This window comes from Leptonychotes weddellii, chromosome 3, assembly GCF_054177405.1.
Source record: "Leptonychotes weddellii isolate Sample4059 chromosome 3, ASM5417740v2, whole genome shotgun sequence".
NCBI classification, from domain to species: domain Eukaryota; kingdom Metazoa; phylum Chordata; class Mammalia; order Carnivora; family Phocidae; genus Leptonychotes; species Leptonychotes weddellii.
This window is the reverse complement of record NC_138371.1, coordinates 25,195,431-25,212,392: the sequence shown is the minus strand read 5'-3', so window position 1 is coordinate 25,212,392 and position 16,962 is coordinate 25,195,431. Positions and strand designations below refer to the sequence as shown.

Genomic DNA, 16,962 nt, shown 5'->3' with positions numbered 1-16,962 from the left:
CGCCCCCTCAGCCCACCTCCCGGAGCTCCGCCCCCTCCACGCCGCCAATCGCCGCGCGCCGACCACTCGGGGGTGGGCGGAGCCAAGGGGCGGGGTCGAGTCCCGGAACTTCTGGGCTGAATTCGCTTCCCCCATCGCCGCACTCCCGGTGGGGAAGGGGCCGCGGCGCCCCCTGGACTCGGCTCCCGCTCCCTGCGGCGGAAGGACGTGAAAGCCACCTGCAGGCTCGGGACCCGGGCGCGCCAGGGCTGGTATTCTAAGACCCACGCCGCCTAGGGCCCCGCAGAGTGAATTTCCAGGTCTTCAGTAAAGGCGAACGAGGACGGAGCACCCCCGACTTCCGGCGCTACCTGGGTGTGCGGTAGACTGGAACGAGCGTTTGGCTGAAGGAAGAGTGCGGGCGGGGGGTAGGGAGCTTGAGGTGGCTTTGGGGGCTTCTTGGTGCAGCGAGAATGCAAAGGATTAAACAGCTAAACAAGCAGGCATACCATGGTAAATAATGTCCGCCACCACCAACGACTACGTCTTCAGAACTTCCGTACCTGTAATTCTAATTACTACCAAGTACATACTATAAATAAACCCAATTGTCATTTGCATTAGAAGATAAAGATAGGAGATTATTGTGTGGATCCCAGTGAAGCCGGAATAAAGATGTGAAGCCTTAAGAAAACAGTGGAATAAAAAAAAATTCTGCCCCCTGCAGGGAATTATTTTTTGTGTATTTCTTACTCTTGAAAACATGGGGGAGGAGTATTTTATTTCATTTTGGGGGGGGAGAGGTATTTTCGACACTGACTTGTAGTGAGTGTAATGCTTGTATATTGCTGTCCTGATTCAATGTTCCAAAATTTATTTTAAAAATTTGTAGCATCGGATTATTACAATTACTCTTGGACGATAAACCGGTATAACAGGCACCACGCAAGACGCATTTTGGACACTAGAGGGCACTGGTCTTTTTTCCCAAGAAAAAAGTAAGAAGAAAGAATACATAGCATCGCACTTGTTGATTTTTTTTTTTAAGATTGTATTTTTAAGTAATCTCTGCACCCAAGAGGAGGCTTTAACTCACAACCCGAGATCAAGACTCCTATGCTCTACCACTGAGCCAGCCAGGTAGCCTGCACTTGTTGATTTTTTGGGTGGATTAATGGAAAATAGGAGTCACCTCCATTTATTCTTGTGGAAATTATTATAGGGGAGTATAAGCTTGTATTTTCATTTAGAATTTGAGACGCAAAGTCACCTGAGATTGTAAATTTACTCCATTTTATATCAGGTTCACATTATTTATCACCCCTTGCCTACTACCAAAAGTATATTCATTCTTTAGAAAGGATTTAGGGCAGCTTTCAAGACACATACAATATAGCATGATAAAATACATTGAACGTATGTGAGAAGAGAGAATAAATATAGGAAATTATACAGAATGAAGGTGAATTTAATCACAAAATATATTCCATCAAATCCTAAATACTGCTAGAGATGGGCTGCAAATTAGGCTCTGAGCCTACGTGGGAGGCAAGTTAACACGTGGGAGTCTCAGCATCTTAAAACAGCGTTTCTTAAGCCAGTAATGTAGGAACTCCTTTTTCACTGAAAACACATTTTTTTGTAGATCCCTAGAATTGATTTATAATATGCATATATGTACACGCATAAAACTAGATATATGCTCCTTATGTGGTTAGCTCTTATACAACTAAAAAATAAATTTATAGACAAAATGATGATATGATATAGTATTATAAAAATAATACATTACCCATTGACAACATTAATTAAATGTAACAAACGATGTTTGGCTGAAGTTAAGTTACTGCTTGAAATGTGAATATGAAGCTCACTGCTTAGATTCTTGTTCTTTTTGAACTTAGCTTGCCTATTCTGGGTGTCATGTGAAGATTCATTTAGCACACCGTTTTTCTCTGTTTGGTTAATATTGCATGCCTTGACATCATTGGTTTTCATTTGGACAATAAAAAATCTGAGTATTTTAATATTAGCTGGTTCTATTTACTGTTGTAAACAAATAGAAACATGGGCTATGAAATTTCTGTCTGTATTTGGTTATGACACCCTCATCTAGATAATAGGGGATTCTCATAAATACTTTAAGGCATTTGTGTTTTCATTTTGATGATCTAAAAAAAATGAAGTAGAATGAACAGTTATTCTACCTTGTGGAAATTCACTTCATTGAAATTTATTGGCCATGAAGATTATGGGAGAAAGAACAGTGCAGGTGATTTCTGGGGTTAGGGTTTGGGTGATAGGGTGCCCTTCAACAAAGAAGGGATATAGATAGAGTCACAGGTTTGATGGCCAAGAAAATGAGTTAAGTGTAAGGTTTGTTAAATTTGAGATGCCTGTGGGACAGCAAGATATAGATGTTAAGGAGGCAGTTAGCTACATGAGTTCAGGAGGGGTGTCTGGGCTAAAGAGAGAAATCTGAGAATCTTTAGCATTGTTATGGGCTAAATTGTGTGTCCTCCTTTTCTCAAAATTCATCTGTTGCAGCTCTAACCCCGCTATACCTCAGAATGTGACTGTGTTTGGAGACAGGACCTTTAAAGAGGTAATGAAGATTAAATGAAGTCATATTGGTGGGCCCTAATCCAATCTGACTAGTGTCTTTTTTTTTAAGATTTTATCTGACAGAGAGAGAGCACAAGCAGGGGGAGCAGCAGAGGGAGAGGGAAAAGCAGGCTCCCCACTGAGCAGGGAGCCCAATGCAATGCGGGGCTTGATCCCAGGACCCTGGGATCATGACCTGAGCCGAAGGCAGATGCTTAACCAACTGAGCCACCAGGTGCCCCTGACTAGTGTCTTTATAAGAAGAGGAAATTTGGACACACAGGATGTGCATGCATAGAGGGATGAACGTGCATGCCATTTATTTGCAAGCCAAGAGGGTAGCCATTTATTTGCAAGCCAAGGACAGAGATCTCAGGAGAGAGTAACCCTGCATGCACCTTGATCTTGGGCTTTCAGCCTCCAGAACTGTGACAAGTAAATTTCTGTGGTTTAGGCCACCCGGTCTGTGGCATTTTGTTATGGCAGTCCTAGCAAACTAATATAAGCACGTATTGATCGTAGCTGAAGCCAAGGAATTTATGAGGTCATAAGCTAGAAGTATACAGTAAGAAGAAAAGTCTACCTCAGTGAGAATTCTGTGGAATACTTCACATTTTTAAACAGCCAGGTGGAGGAAAAGTAGTTCCCAAAAGAGAATGGCAAGGATTGTCTGGGAGGTAGTAGAAAAATCAGCACAGACTGATGGGAACCAAAGAGAAAGTTTCCAAAAAGGAGGGGGTACTACAGAGAAGGCAAGGAAGACAAAGCCTGAAAATAATCTTGGCAAGTCGGTGGACCTCACAAATGCACCTAAAGAAGAATAATTCTATCAGAATGATTCTTAATGAAGCCATACTCTACGGGATTATCGTTTGGGAGGTGGGGAAAGGGAACATAACTCTTTTAAGAAGATTGACCATGAAATGAAGAATCATGCTCTATAAAGTCTTAGCATAATTTTTAATGACTGCATAATTGTCCAACATTTGATTGTATTGCTTTCCTGTTGTGTTCATTAGAAATTTGTTTCCTTTTTATTTATTTATTACTGTTTTAAATAACTGAAAAATATATTTCACTACATTCTACTTTGCACTAGAATTAGTTCCTTAGGCATGATTGCTAGAATTGCAATTGTTGGATCAAGGAGTATAAACAATTTTAAGGCGCTTGTTAGATCCATCAAATAATTTTCTAGGAGGGATATACCTATTTATGTTTTCACATGCATGTATGAGATGCCAATTTCATTACTTCCTAGACAGAACTGAATTTCATGATTTTTAAAAACATCTTTGTGTTCTCTACTAAAGGGATCCTTACAGAACTAATTCTAGACCTGGAGCAAGGATAGTTCAAGCTGAATCTGGTATATTTTATTGGGTAAGAAGGTAAGGAAGTGCTCAAAAAGGGGGAAAGGCATGTCAAATGTACATGGGAGCTGCTTGAAGGGGCTCTCACTGGGCAAATCAGGGAAACCTTGACTCAAAAAGAGTGGTGCAGTAATGAATCATAATATACTATAAAAAAATCACGGGTCTGTACTGATACTATTAAAAATAAACTGAGGCATATTACAATTTTTAAGAGTTTATTTGAGCAGGAATTGGGCATTGCCAAATGTGAAATGATTGGAAGCACTACAATGACAGGAGCTAGGGGAAAGACTTTTATAGAGAAGAGGCAGAAGCAAAGCAAGGAAATTATTTGATTGACTACAGCTTAGGCAGTTGCCGTGTTTGGAAAAGCCTTAGGTGGTTGTTTGTGATTGGTTATCCTTAGGTTTCAAATTCATAACCTTGAGGCATTACAGGCTTAGGTTTTGGTTTGCTTGTATAGGCTACTAAGACATTAGAACCATCTCAGTCTAATGGCTTCCTTGTTTAATTAGTTGAATACTAGGAATCAATATAAAAAAAGAAAAGGAAAAGCTATTTTGAGTACAAATGCAAGTGATACCTGATGGAAGAATATAAGCATAGTACCATCATAACAATGATAGACTCAGTAAGAATCATAAATATGTGTTTCAACGAAGGGTTTATTAGCGGTCACACCCAATAACCCCAGCTTTCTCACTCAGATTCTCTGCTGAGAATGATAGTCAAGGTAATGGGCCAGGAGGAATGGTGTGATGTGGAAGAGCAGTTGAGAAATGGAAGAGGAAACTGACTACTCTTAGGATGATTGCTGAGGGCCCCGCTGAGGGTGATGAGGATTTCCTTGTACTGGTACCAGTCTTCGGGCTTCGATGCTGCTCTCTATCGGCCGAGAAGGCTAACTTGAGGAAAACTGGGTAGGGATTTGCCAAAACTCTTGAGGAAAGGGCCTGAAGAATTTAATTATAATAGCACCGCACTCTGGGTTTCCTTTCTGACCGCCCCTGCCAAGCCCCACGATTGGGGTCAGCAGATTTTGGCATGTCCTCTTCAGCTAAGGGCACAGTGCTCACAGCAGGACAAAAAGATGGACTGATGCTAGCCAGGCTGAGCAACTTGGTAATTTTCTTTGCACTCAGTCTTGGTGCAACACAAAACTTGAATGAAAAGACTAGCTAAAGAGCTCACATCACTTACTCTGGGGTAAGGCACTGTGCCAGATGCTTTATGTGCAATGTTTTTTTTTTTTTTTTTTTTTAAAGATTTTATTTATTTATTTGAGAGAGAGAATGAGATAGAGCATGAGAGGGGGGAGGGTCAGAGGGAGAAGCAGACTCCCCGCTGAGCAGGGAGCCCGATGCGGGACTCGATCCCGGGACTCCAGGATCATGACCTGAGCCGAAGGCAGTCGCTTAACCAACTGAGCCACCCAGGCGCCCTTTATGTGCAATGTTTTACTTTATCTTCAAAAAACTGTCTGTGAAGTGGGTGTTGTTATCAGCCTCATTTTACAGTTACGAGGGCAGGGGCCTGAGGAATTTAGTAATTTGTTTAAGGTCACATGGCCAGTCATTGACCGAGTCACAAGTGTGACAACAGTCTGCGCTCTTGTGAATGTCAGTCCCTGGGAACGCTGAGCGCGGTAACATCTTCTGAGAGCCCACATCATCGAACACATACGGTAACTGTAGTGGCCCAGCCAGCACCCGTTGGGTGACCCGGCACGCGTGATGCTCACGCGCGCAGTCGCCCTGGCTTCCTCTGGGAAGGCTGAGGCGGCCTAATCAGTCAAATTGTCCAGGACGACTCTATTTGAGCTCGATTCCTTTTGCCTGGGCGTCTGATCCAAACGTGGCGCGGACGGGAAGGAGAGGGCGGAGCCGGCGCCCGGGAGAATTGCGGATTGGAGAGAAGGAGGAACAGGGGGCGGAGCCTTCGGGGGAAGCGAGAAGCCGCATCAACTATGTAAGTGGCTTTGCTTCCTGCAGCAACCGTCGGTGGCCCGAGTACCCCTGTCCCTGCGCTCCGGAGCTGGCTTCCTGCGCCTGAACGGGGTGAAGCGGCGACTGGGGTGGAGGGTGGCCGGCGGGGCCGGGGTGGGAGGCGCAGGTAAGGGACGGGGCCTGGCGCGCGGCCGGCTGGCGCTGAGAGTGGGGAAGAAGGCCGGTTTGGGGAGCTCCGGGGCCAGAGCGGAGGGGAAGGCTGAAGTGAAGGCGAGAGCTGGCGCTTCCCAACCGTGTCTGGAGGCCGGACTGCGACCGAGGCTGGGCAACGAAGGGCAGAGAAGCTGTGCCCGCAGTGAGCCGGCTCCCTGATTCCGTGGTTGCCCCTTGTCTGGCGAGCGGGGAAGGGAGCCGGGTGCGGCTGTTCCTGAAGAGGTTTCCTTGGACACATTTGAAGTTCCTTTGCCCCTGTCTTGTCCCGTGTCCCTGAGCTTGTTTTGGAGGTGCACGGTCCAATTCCTCCTCCCTCCGATGGATCAGCTTCTCGTCTGTGTGTCAGAGGTGCATCCGTAGACCGAAAAAGAAAGTTCCTGAGCTACAGAAAACGACACCAATAGTGGGTTTTCAAACATGTGTATATCTCCTTGAATGATTGCTTCTGCTATTTGAGTCCATTCCGTTTCTACCTATGTTTGAGGAGGAGACTTGATTTCCCAATTAGTATTTTCCCTTTGCTTAGAATGTTCCCCCAAAAAGGGTGAGGATGAAATGTGATGGATATTTTTAGGGAATTAAGAGCCTCCTATCCAATATAGGGATTATTATTTTTAACATAGTCAAGACATATGAGAAGTGCTAGAATTCTGTATAAAGCAAGTTATTTAGGCTTATCGGAAGTGTGTAGGTATCTGTTAAATTACCGTGTATTGATTCAGTGCATTCTGTTTTAAAATGAGTACCATGCTGACAGTAGAGGGTAGTGGTTTGGGGTATTGCACTCTCTTATTTCTAACTTATTTGAATCTGGTTTTCTGCCACTCCAAAACTTCCATCTATCAGGATTCAAAAATAACCTTAGTTTTCTTTCTTTCTTTTTTTTTGTTTTTGTTTTTGTTTGGTTGGGTTTGGGTTTTTGACAGACTGGGCAGGTTAAGTCTTCTGTGGAGCAAGACTACATTCCCTTTTTCTTTCCCTGTATGCTCCCTTGTTCTTCTTTCTGGGAGGAGTAATATGGATCATGTTGTGGTCTTGCTTTAGTGTTTCTGTTGGCATGTTGATGAAAAATTGAACAAAAAAATCTTTGTTGATGGAAACTGACATTTCTGGTATTCAGCTGACCTGCATTATTTTGGGTACATTTTAAGTATTTTTAAAAACTGTACTTACAAATGATTCAGCTGATACTTGGGTTTTTTTCATCTGCTATATTTTGAAATTGGCTAGTAGATTGGGCTTACTTCCTATGTTTAATACCTGATTGGCTTTCATATTGGCTTAATCACCTGGATAGCGTGTGGGTGGGTCTGTATATACTAGTAGCCTTCAAATGAGAAGAGGCAAAGTACTGGCATTTGGAAGAGTAGGTTAATATTTCTAATTGCCTATCAGTTAGCAAAGAGTCCAGTTTATATCGCAGAGTTCTTAAGCTACCAGAGAATAAGAATTGTAAGACAGTTTTTTCAAGATCCTGGTGTCATTATGGAATTTTTAAGATGAACTATGTGACTATGTTTATGTTTCAGAGATTACAATTGATGGGTGTTGTCATGGTAATTTTTATCCTCATATCTCCAAAGCTTATTAATTAGTTTTGTATGTGGGTGACCCTCAGAAGTAATGCTGAGATTCTTTATGCAGATTGCTAACTCTGCTTCTGATGTTACTTGTGTCAAAGTATAATGTAGACTGTTTTCCCAGGCCTGAGGGTTGTTGCTGTAATCACACAATCCTTTCTCCTTAGTGCTCTTTTTTTTTCCTTCCCTTTTGTCCCCTCTCCCCCCACCCTTTTGAGTTTACATTTATTCAGTCAGCAGCTTGCTTCAAAATCCTTTATGCTGGAATATGGATTGTTGACTACTCTCCCCAATAGTGGGTGATATTAGAGACCTCCTCTCTCCCTCTCCTTCCCTTCCTCCTCCTCCTCCCACCCCCTCCCTCACTCCGCTCTCACCCTTTCCTTCCTTCCTTCCTTCCTCCACCTTCCTCTCTCTTTCCTCCACCTCTCTCCCTGCTCTTCCTTAACACTCCTTCCTCTTTTTCTTCCTCCTTTCCTCCCCCTCTTCGATACCAATAAACATTTATTGCCAAATCATGTTCAAGTCCATGGTTTCATTTCTGCTTTAATTAATTAATTAATTAATTATTAATCAGGCAATGTCTTGAGTAGTTAGAATTCAGATAGGCAAAAATTGGAAGTCTGTGAAGAGCTACAAAAATAATTTTGATCAAAAGGGAATTCTAGGATGAAATTTTGGGGTCTAATTACAGTTCTACCACTTACTAGCTGTGTAACCCTCAAGAAAGGTGTTAGGTTCAGTGTACATTGGTTGCCTCAAAGGTGAAATGTAGTAAGTTCAGCTCTGTGCTCCCTCCAGGATTTTTGCAAAAATAAAACGAGATGGTAGATATGATTTTGAAAGTGAAAAGCATTTGAAAGAGTATGATGTCCTCTTAGTAAAACATAAATTAGTTGACAAACTATAGCACTTTAATGACTAGGGTTATGCATAGTTTATGGTTCTCACTTATTTGAAGTATTATGACAGGAAATGGACACCGGTGTTTTTCCGTATCCTCCATCTGGTGATGTGGTTACCTTTACTACTTCTGTTGAATTATGATTTTTAGTTATTTAGAAAAAGGTCCTTTAAGATCTTCATTTTAATGTCTGTATGAGTTTACTCTTAAAAGGAGAAAAGCCAGGTTCATGTGCCTAAAAGAAGAGATGATAGGAACAGCTTGTTGATTTGTGTATTTCTTGAGGTGATAAGGCACAGCTTGAGGTAATTTTTGAGGTTATACAGAAGTGTCATTAAGGGATCACTGTTCCATCTTCTTTTCTGGGAAATATTTATGTTTTACATTTTTTATTTTTTAAAAAGATTTATTTATTTATTTTAGAGAGCGAGAGAGAGCGTGCCTGCATATGAGCTGGTGGAGGGGCAGAGGGAGAGAGACTCTCAAGCCGACTCACTCTGAGCTCAGAGCCCATATGCTGGGCTCCGGCTCCATCTCATGACCCTGAGGTCATGACCTGAGCCAAAATCAAGAGTCAGACGCTTAGCTTGACTGACTGAGCCACCCAGGCACCCCTGCTTTGCATTTTTTTAAAAGAAAAAATTGAATTAAGTTCAAAAAATTTTGAGGAATTAATATGCTTGTGTAAAACCAGTTTTCCCCAGTAACATTAAAAAACTATTGAGTGTCAAAAAAAAAAAAATCTTAAAAGGAAAAAGATAAATTGTGTCAAAATGCTTTTTTCCTGCTCACACTTACACCTTACCTCAAAATTGCTAATGATTTTGATATTTTTTGTAGATTGAATAGCAATGTTGAAAATTAGATTGGCTGTGTACTCATAGTTTGACGTGATTGAGACCCTTATGATCTAGACTGCAGTGTTTCTAAGCCTTAATTTGCAATAGATTGCAATAAACTAGATTTATTTACTCTTTGGTTTTCGGGGGTCTGAGTTTTCAGAGTCAGATTTCCAGATGTTTAGGGATGCTGTTTGGAATCAACTTTTGTGCTTCCTTAGGAACTCATATCTTTTGTTTTTTAGACTCATGAAATGGCCACAGATGATAAGACTTCCCCAACATTGGACTCTGCTAATGATTTCCCTCGATCTCCTACTAGTCCTTCTCATCTCACACACTTTAAACCTTTGACTCCTGATCAGGACGAACCTCCTTTTAAATCAGCGTATAGTTCTTTCGTCAATCTCTTTCGATTTAACAAAGGTAAGCCTTATTCTTAAGGATCAGAGAACCTGCAATTTTGATTCTCCGAAATTCTCTTGTTCAGCTTTCATGCTGTGTCTTTGCAAGGATGTGAAATATCAGCAAAGAGATAGCTTTAATCATAGGTCACTGGGGTTTATTATGAAGAGAAAGCTGGAATAGTCCCTGTAATCTTATTAATTATTGGTAACTAAAGATCTGAATTGAAAACTAAATGTTAAAAAGAGGTCCCTTTTTGAGTTAGCATTTTTTTTTTCCTTTCTTAATATGTTTCAACTTTCTTAAGTTCACAGAATGGACTTTGTTCTTTTAGGGGTTAATAGCCAAAAGATTGTAATTAGACCTATAAAACTAGAAGAATCAGCATATGGGAGGAAAGGTTCTTATTTTTCCAAAATTGAAACTGTCAGCATGCCTGTTGACTTAAACCCATTAGATTAAGGTGTAAATGTAATGATATCAAGGGAAAAGATGCTTTTTACTTATTAATTTCAGGAAATTTAGTATCAATGCAGTACTTTTATTTAATGAACAGTCTGTATTCCAAACAAATGAATTGTCCCCGAAAGAAAATTTCCCTTTCAGGATCCAGTCCAGGGTCAGATTTTGCATTTAATTTTCATCTATCTTTAGTCTCCCATTCTTTGTCTTTTGTGAGATTGACATTTTTGTAGAGAACACGCCAGTTACTTTATAGAATCTCCTTTATTTGGGATCTCCCTTATTTTTTATGTTTTTCATTGAAGTGTAGCTGACACACAGTGTTACTTTAGTTTCTGGTGTACAGCATAGTGATTGGACAAGTCTATACATTGTGCTCTGCTCCCCACAAGTGTAGCTCCCATCTGTCACCATGGAATGCCATTACATACCATTGACTATGTTCCCTATGTTGTGCCTTTCTTCCCCATGACTTGTTCATTCCATAACTGGAAGTGAAAAGGTACATTTTAAATGAGCTCTTTTCAAGTAATATATTTTTTACCTGGAAAAATTTTTTAAAAAATATGGCCTGTATCTTTGCTTTTTATTTGGCTGTATTATTTGACATGCATTAGAAAGTAATCACTCTTGTTGTAAGGAATTTGAGGGCTAATTGTTAAATGAATTCAGGAGAAATTTTAATAGTATTAACTGACTTTTAGTAGTAGTCATATTTAAAGCTGTATAAAATCTCCTCCTCTCAGTCCATTTTTAAGATAATGACTTTTTAAAAAATTTGTTTACTTTTAGATTTATAGAAATTTATAAAAAAATTGGGAAGATAGTACAGAGTTCTCATATACTCCCACATCCAGCTTTCTCTGTTATCTTACGTTAGTGTAGTATACTTACTATACTATATTCATGAACCATCACTGATGCATTGTTATAAACTAAAGTATGTGTTTTATTCATACTTGTTCAGTTTCTACCTAAAATTCTTTTTCTGTTCTAGGATCTCATCCAGGATACCACATTATATTTAGTCATCACAAGACAATAATCTTTTTATTCAGCAAATGTTTATTGAGCACCTACTATTTACTATTGCACTGTTTTTTTTTAAAGATTTTATTTATTTATTTGATAGAGAGAGACAGCAAGAGAGGGAACACAAGCAGGGGGAGTGGGAGAGGGAGAAGCAGGCTTCCCGCGGAGCAGGGAGCCCGATGCGGGGCTCGATCCCAGGACCCTGGGATCATGACCTGAGCTGAAGGCAGATGCTTAACAACTGAGCCACCCAGGCGCCCCCACTATTGCCCTGGTTTAATAGTACATGGGATCTACCCTATAAACAAAACCGATCAAAAAAAATCTCTGCAGGCATGTAAAGCTTGCATTCTGTTTCCTTTAATATGCCCAAGATATTTCTAACGAAATGTAAAACTGAGGATCACATATGACAAGGATATATGGGCCTATAATTTTGCCACTTTCTTTGAATTTCTTTTTTTTTAAACCTAATTTTTAATTATGCAAGTAATACATTAATACATTATTTTCTGAACAATTTCTTCTGTTCCTTCTCTTTGCTGAACTCTTGAGTCTTATTTTTTCAAATAATGCCAAGCTTTCCTTTGCTACAGAGCGCGCAGAAGGGGGCCAGGGGGAGCAGCAGTCTCTAGGTGGAAGTTGGGCCAGCCCTCAGCTCCCTTCAAGAACACAGTCTGTGAGGTCACCTACACCTTATAAAAAACAGCTTAACGAGGAACTCCGGCGACGATCTTCAGCAGTATTAGGTGAGACATTTCATTTCTCTCTTGTGTGTTAGATTTTTCCAGTCATTATGTTTCCCAGGTTGTTTATTGACTTAACTTTTCTGCTGTTTGGAATAGTCAGGTGCTCCTCAGAATTAATGACACTGTTACCTCGGTAGTGAAAGAATTTGTTGATACCTAAAAAAAAAATTCTTAAGCATTTTATTAAATTGTATCTTAGGCCAAGCACAGATCTCTTGACTGTTTTTTGATTAATTACTTGCTTGGGTTTCAGCAGAGAACAGTTTGCAACATCCCCAGGAGAACACAGGTTAGTTTCAGCTTTGTGAATGAATTCCGCATCTGTTCTTGGGATGGCTAGTGTAATGTGGTGTGCATGCCTCTGGCTGCAAAACTCTCTCCACTCCGTTAGCCGGCTGCCACTTGCTCTTGGCCTTCTGTCCTTGTTGGGGTGCAGACTGTCCTTGTGGCTGGATAAGCTGAGCTCTTGCCTGTTTGTTCTATGTCCTAGTCGACTATAGTCATCTCCTTCATTTTCATGCTCTTCTGATGAGAATAGGTAGGCTGGGGATCAGTGCCTGAATTGAGAGACAAGACAAAGTGAGTTGTTTTATGTTTTATTTCTGTTAGAGTATTAAACTGAGCACAGTGGTTTGCCCAGCTCAAGGTGATAGAAGGGCAGTGAGAGGTGGCATAATAGAGAAGGAGGGGGCAACATTGGAAGTCAAGTGTCCCTGAACACCACATCCTGTCTTGTCTGGCCAGTCTTCCCCATGAAATCCTCGAGTGAAAAGTAGGCAGGCACAGGTAATGATGTTTGGTGGGAGGATATCTTACAGCTAGCTGAGACTCGGTGCGGAACCGCCTGAGGACTGGAGCAAGGCTGCATCACCTCTGCAGGTTTCCTAGGGCAACGAGCCTCAGCCTGGGTTACATCAACCATTTAGAAGGAAGAATCAGAAGGTGGGAAGGGGGAGAGGGAGAGAGGAGCTCTTCTTCAGCCTTAAGTGGTTGGAAGGAAGAGACCATCCCCACCTTAACCTTTAAGCTCAGTGAACTCCTTCCCTTTTGAACCTGACCTGTGGAAACACTATTGTTTTTGGTGAGGGATCTGACTACATCCTATGCTGAATTAAGCATAGAATTTCTTTATTTGTAAATTGAGGAGTTGGACTAGAGTCTCTTAGGGATTACAAACTGATAGCCTGTCACACCTTGCCTTGGTGTTTTGATAATCTTGAATTTAAATATCACTAGGTGGGGCACCTGGGTGGCTCAGTCGGTTAAGTGTCTGCCTTCGGCTCAGGTCATCATCCCAGGGTCCTGGGATCAAGCCGCCTGGTGTCGCTGGCGTCGGGCTCCCTGCTCAGCTGGGAGTCTGCTTCTCCCTCTCACTCTGCCCCTCCCCCCTGCTCCCCCCTCTCTCAAATAAATAAATAAAATCTTAAAAAAAAAAATAGGTGGAGCTTGTAATGTCTAGTTTGCTGCAATCCCCACCACTCCTTACTGTCTTTTATCAAGTCCGTTTGATTCTTTCTTTCTGCCTTAGCTGCTAGGGGCATTTAAGCTTCAGAAGCCTGAGACTGTTTGACTAGTCAAGTTCCTTTTTCTACTGAAAGGCTGTAATTCCACAATTTACTAGCCCTGTGACTTTAGGAAAATCAATTATGTAATATCCATTTTACAAGAGAAGCATCTTAGGTTATTTAGGGCAGAGTGCTAGACCAGATCTCTCAGGTCTTTTCCACCTTCATCCTGTGATTCCTTTGGTTCCAGGAACAGCCTTGCTCATCCTTTTCTAGTGAATGATGCTATTTGTACTCTCTTATATTTCTGAGTAGCTAAATGCAGGGGGCTTCACTATTATTTGTTGTTCCAGCATGGGAGCACAGCCATTGCGATCTGCGATCTAACAGTTTCATCTGCCTCTTTTTTCAACTTGTGAATTATGAACACTTGCTTTATATTGTGATACTCAAGAAAAATTTGGTCATTCTGATACTTGCACGTTGTATTCTAGTAACAACTCCTCTGAGCTGTCTGCTGAAATTAGCATATGACTATTTATACAAAGATAAAGTTCTTAAAGTTTTCTAGCATGGGTGCACTTTTGATAATCATTTGTGTTATTCCGTTGTCTTGGGAAGTTTTTTGTCAATTTAGATTTAGAGAGCAACCTCTCATTTCTCGGTAATCCTTTCTGTCCCACCCAACCAAAACAAAGAACGCCTAAAACAAATCTAGCAGATAAGTGAACTTGAGAGAGACTTAAGGTGGGGTATTTTTCAACTTAATCGGCCATAGGTTATTAGGTTAATGAGTTCAAGCTAATAGAGATGTTCATCCTTTTTGTCAAGCCACTTCCACTTCATCCTTAGGTTTTTTAACTGCCAGAGCCAGGAATAGGTAGAAACTTCACTTGGGATCTTGCTCTAAAATAAGGACATAATATGACAGCTTTGGTGGGCATACCCATTTTGGCCATGAAGCTGAATTTGGGTCTGTTTTACTATTGATAGGACTGACTTTAGTATTGCTATTTAAAGTGTAAGTGATCCCTTCCAGTTCGGAGCTGCAGGGTCAAGGAGGTGGCAGGAAAGGGTAGGATTGGAGTTCTAGCCATTCTTTGGCATTTTTAATCTGTTTAGATCTTGGTGAAGGGAATTTTCTGGGTAAATTACCACCCTGGATGTTCCAAACTCTGTCAGTCTTTGGGAATGTGTTTTATTAAACTCCTTTCTGATCATCTGCTTCATGAGGCCTTAAGTACTTGGTCTCTAATGAACTGAACTGTTGCTTACTGTTTGTAGAAACGAAGCTAGGTTAACTCACAGGGATTGCTTTTTCTTCTGCTAAATTTCTAGCAGGTATTTATTACGGCTTGGAACCAAAGAGCCCAATAAATCATTAATGAATTTGGGGCCATTTAAGCAGTGTGTCCATCTGAGGCCTCAAATCGTCAGTGGTCTTAGACAGTGCTTTTCTTAGGTAGTCCTTCCTTACTTGCTTGTGAAGCAATGGTTTACATGGTAATAAATACTTCCAACAGCCTCTTACCTTTATAAAAACTAGTTTAACTCTCAATCCATATCACTGGCTGGGAGAACATAAGGGCACTGTGCATCACATTTATACCTTATTTTGCATAGACATTAGAGACTAATAACAAGGTTGCTTTTTTTTTTTTTTGGTAAATCTGACTCAGACACAAGAAGGAAAGCAGAACCTACCTTTGGAGGTCATGACCCTCGTACAGCTGTTCAGCTTCGAAGCCTCAGCACAGTATTAAAACGCCTCAAGGAAATCATGGAGGGGAAAAGCCAGGTACTCTCTCGAGGCTTTAGAAGATTTTTACTAAATACTTATATGGGGCTCATGGCATACTTACTAAAAATGGCATCATGCTACTTGACTCGAAAGAATGTTCAGCTAGTACTTCCTCCAGCTATGAACACATTTTATGTACAAATTCTTAATTTTAATTTTTCAGTTTTCTTCCCCTTTATGGTTAGTGCTTTTTGTTTTAAGTTAGAGCTTTTCTGTTTAGGAAGTATTTATTTAGCCCAGGGTCAGTAAATAGTCTTTCATGGTTTCTTCAAGAAACTTTATAATTCATGTAAAGTTTTGGGGTCAAGCTTTATTTTTTTCTCATGGAGGTAATTGGACCACGTACCATTTTTTTGGTTTTGTTTCGTTTTGTTGCCTTTTTTTCTGGAAAGACCATGCTTCACTGATTGCATTATAAATCTTGTCATAAGTCCATATACATGTGTGAGGGTGTGCCGGGCTCTCTTTTCTGTTCTATAGCTCCATTTTTTTCTATCCTTGATTGAATTTTCTGTCTAAAATTACTATAGTTTTAGAATAAGTCTTGGTAGCTGGTAATTTAAGTCCTTCACCTTAAGTCTTGTTTAAGGCTGTTTAAGGCTTAAGGTCATTTTGGTCTTTTCCATTCCCATATGAATTCTTGAAATAGTTTGTCAATTTCTGCAAAAGAAACCTTGTAGGATATTGATTAGCATTGCATTTGTCATTGCATCTTTTCATATTTTCAATTTCACATACTGTTATTGTTATAGGATAGCGACCTGAAGCAATACTGGATGCCCGATAGCCAGTGTAAAGAATGCTATGACTGTAGTGAGAAATTTACGACCTTCAGGCGCAGACACCATTGCCGACTGTGTGGGCAGATTTTTTGCAGTCGTTGCTGTAATCAAGAAATCCCTGGAAAATTTATGGGCTATACAGGTAAATGCACTTTATTGACAGTTTTTAAAGGTCATAACTATAAAATAGTTATAATACAGGACCGATGTTAAGCCAGTTTTTATTTTGGGTTTCATGTGTGAGACATGGGGGACACAAAAGTGAGGGAGATACAGCTTTGCTTTAAAGGGACTTTACAGTTGAATAATAAAGTAGATGGAGAGGTTCAGAAATAACTAGAGTAAAAGACAGTGTGTCATAGATGCTAGCAAAAAACCACAGGAGCATTAATATTTATTAGACAAGGTGGTTAGGATAGATTACTGATATATATTACTAGGAGAGTTTTCATTTTACAAAATACAGATCGTCCTTGAGTTATATGACACCTTGCTTTAGCAAATTGCATCTCATTCATATTCTTTCATAATATGGAAATTTTAATTTATTTGTTGAAGCAGAAAATACTAAACAATGGTGTGTGGATTTGTACAGTGATTTGGGAGTGGAAGGTGGGCAGAAGTAACCAAAAGGAGAACACTCTTTGCATTTCTTTTTTTTTTAAAGATTTTATTTATTTATTTGAGAGAGAGAGAATGAGAGAGAGCACATGAGAGGGGGAAGGGTCAGAGGGAGAAGCAGAGTCCCTGCCGAGCAGGGAGCCCGATGCGGGACTCCATCCAGG

At 40.7% G+C, this 16,962-nt stretch overlaps 1 protein-coding gene and 1 long non-coding RNA gene across 9 annotated transcripts in view; both read left to right on the top strand.

Moving 5' to 3' along the window:
• Positions 1–108: 108 nt before the first annotated feature.
• Positions 109–4,272, top strand: LOC145720475 (uncharacterized). Its single transcript, XR_014143404.1, has 3 exons — positions 109–1,119; positions 2,527–2,584; positions 2,654–4,272. It is a non-coding gene; the product is annotated as an uncharacterized LOC145720475 (long non-coding RNA).
• Positions 4,273–5,866: 1,594 nt separating this feature from the next.
• Positions 5,867–16,962, top strand: part of PIKFYVE (phosphoinositide kinase, FYVE-type zinc finger containing) — a 75,977-nt gene continuing 64,881 nt past the window's right edge. For 2 of the 8 annotated variants that reach the window (XM_081813757.1, XM_081813752.1), the window contains exons 1-6: positions 6,054–6,537; positions 9,687–9,867; positions 11,937–12,089; positions 12,343–12,378; positions 15,274–15,392; positions 16,148–16,319. In XM_081813757.1, the coding sequence (XP_081669883.1) occupies positions 9,696–9,867; positions 11,937–12,089; positions 12,343–12,378; positions 15,274–15,392; positions 16,148–16,319 (652 nt within the window). In that variant the 5' untranslated portion in view covers positions 6,054–6,537; positions 9,687–9,695. Of the gene's footprint in view, positions 5,928–6,053; positions 6,538–9,686; positions 9,868–11,936; positions 12,090–12,342; positions 12,379–15,273; positions 15,393–16,147; positions 16,320–16,962 lie in introns of those variants that run through there. The other 6 variants (XM_081813754.1, XM_081813753.1, XM_081813755.1 and 3 more) reach the window with 6 other exon arrangements.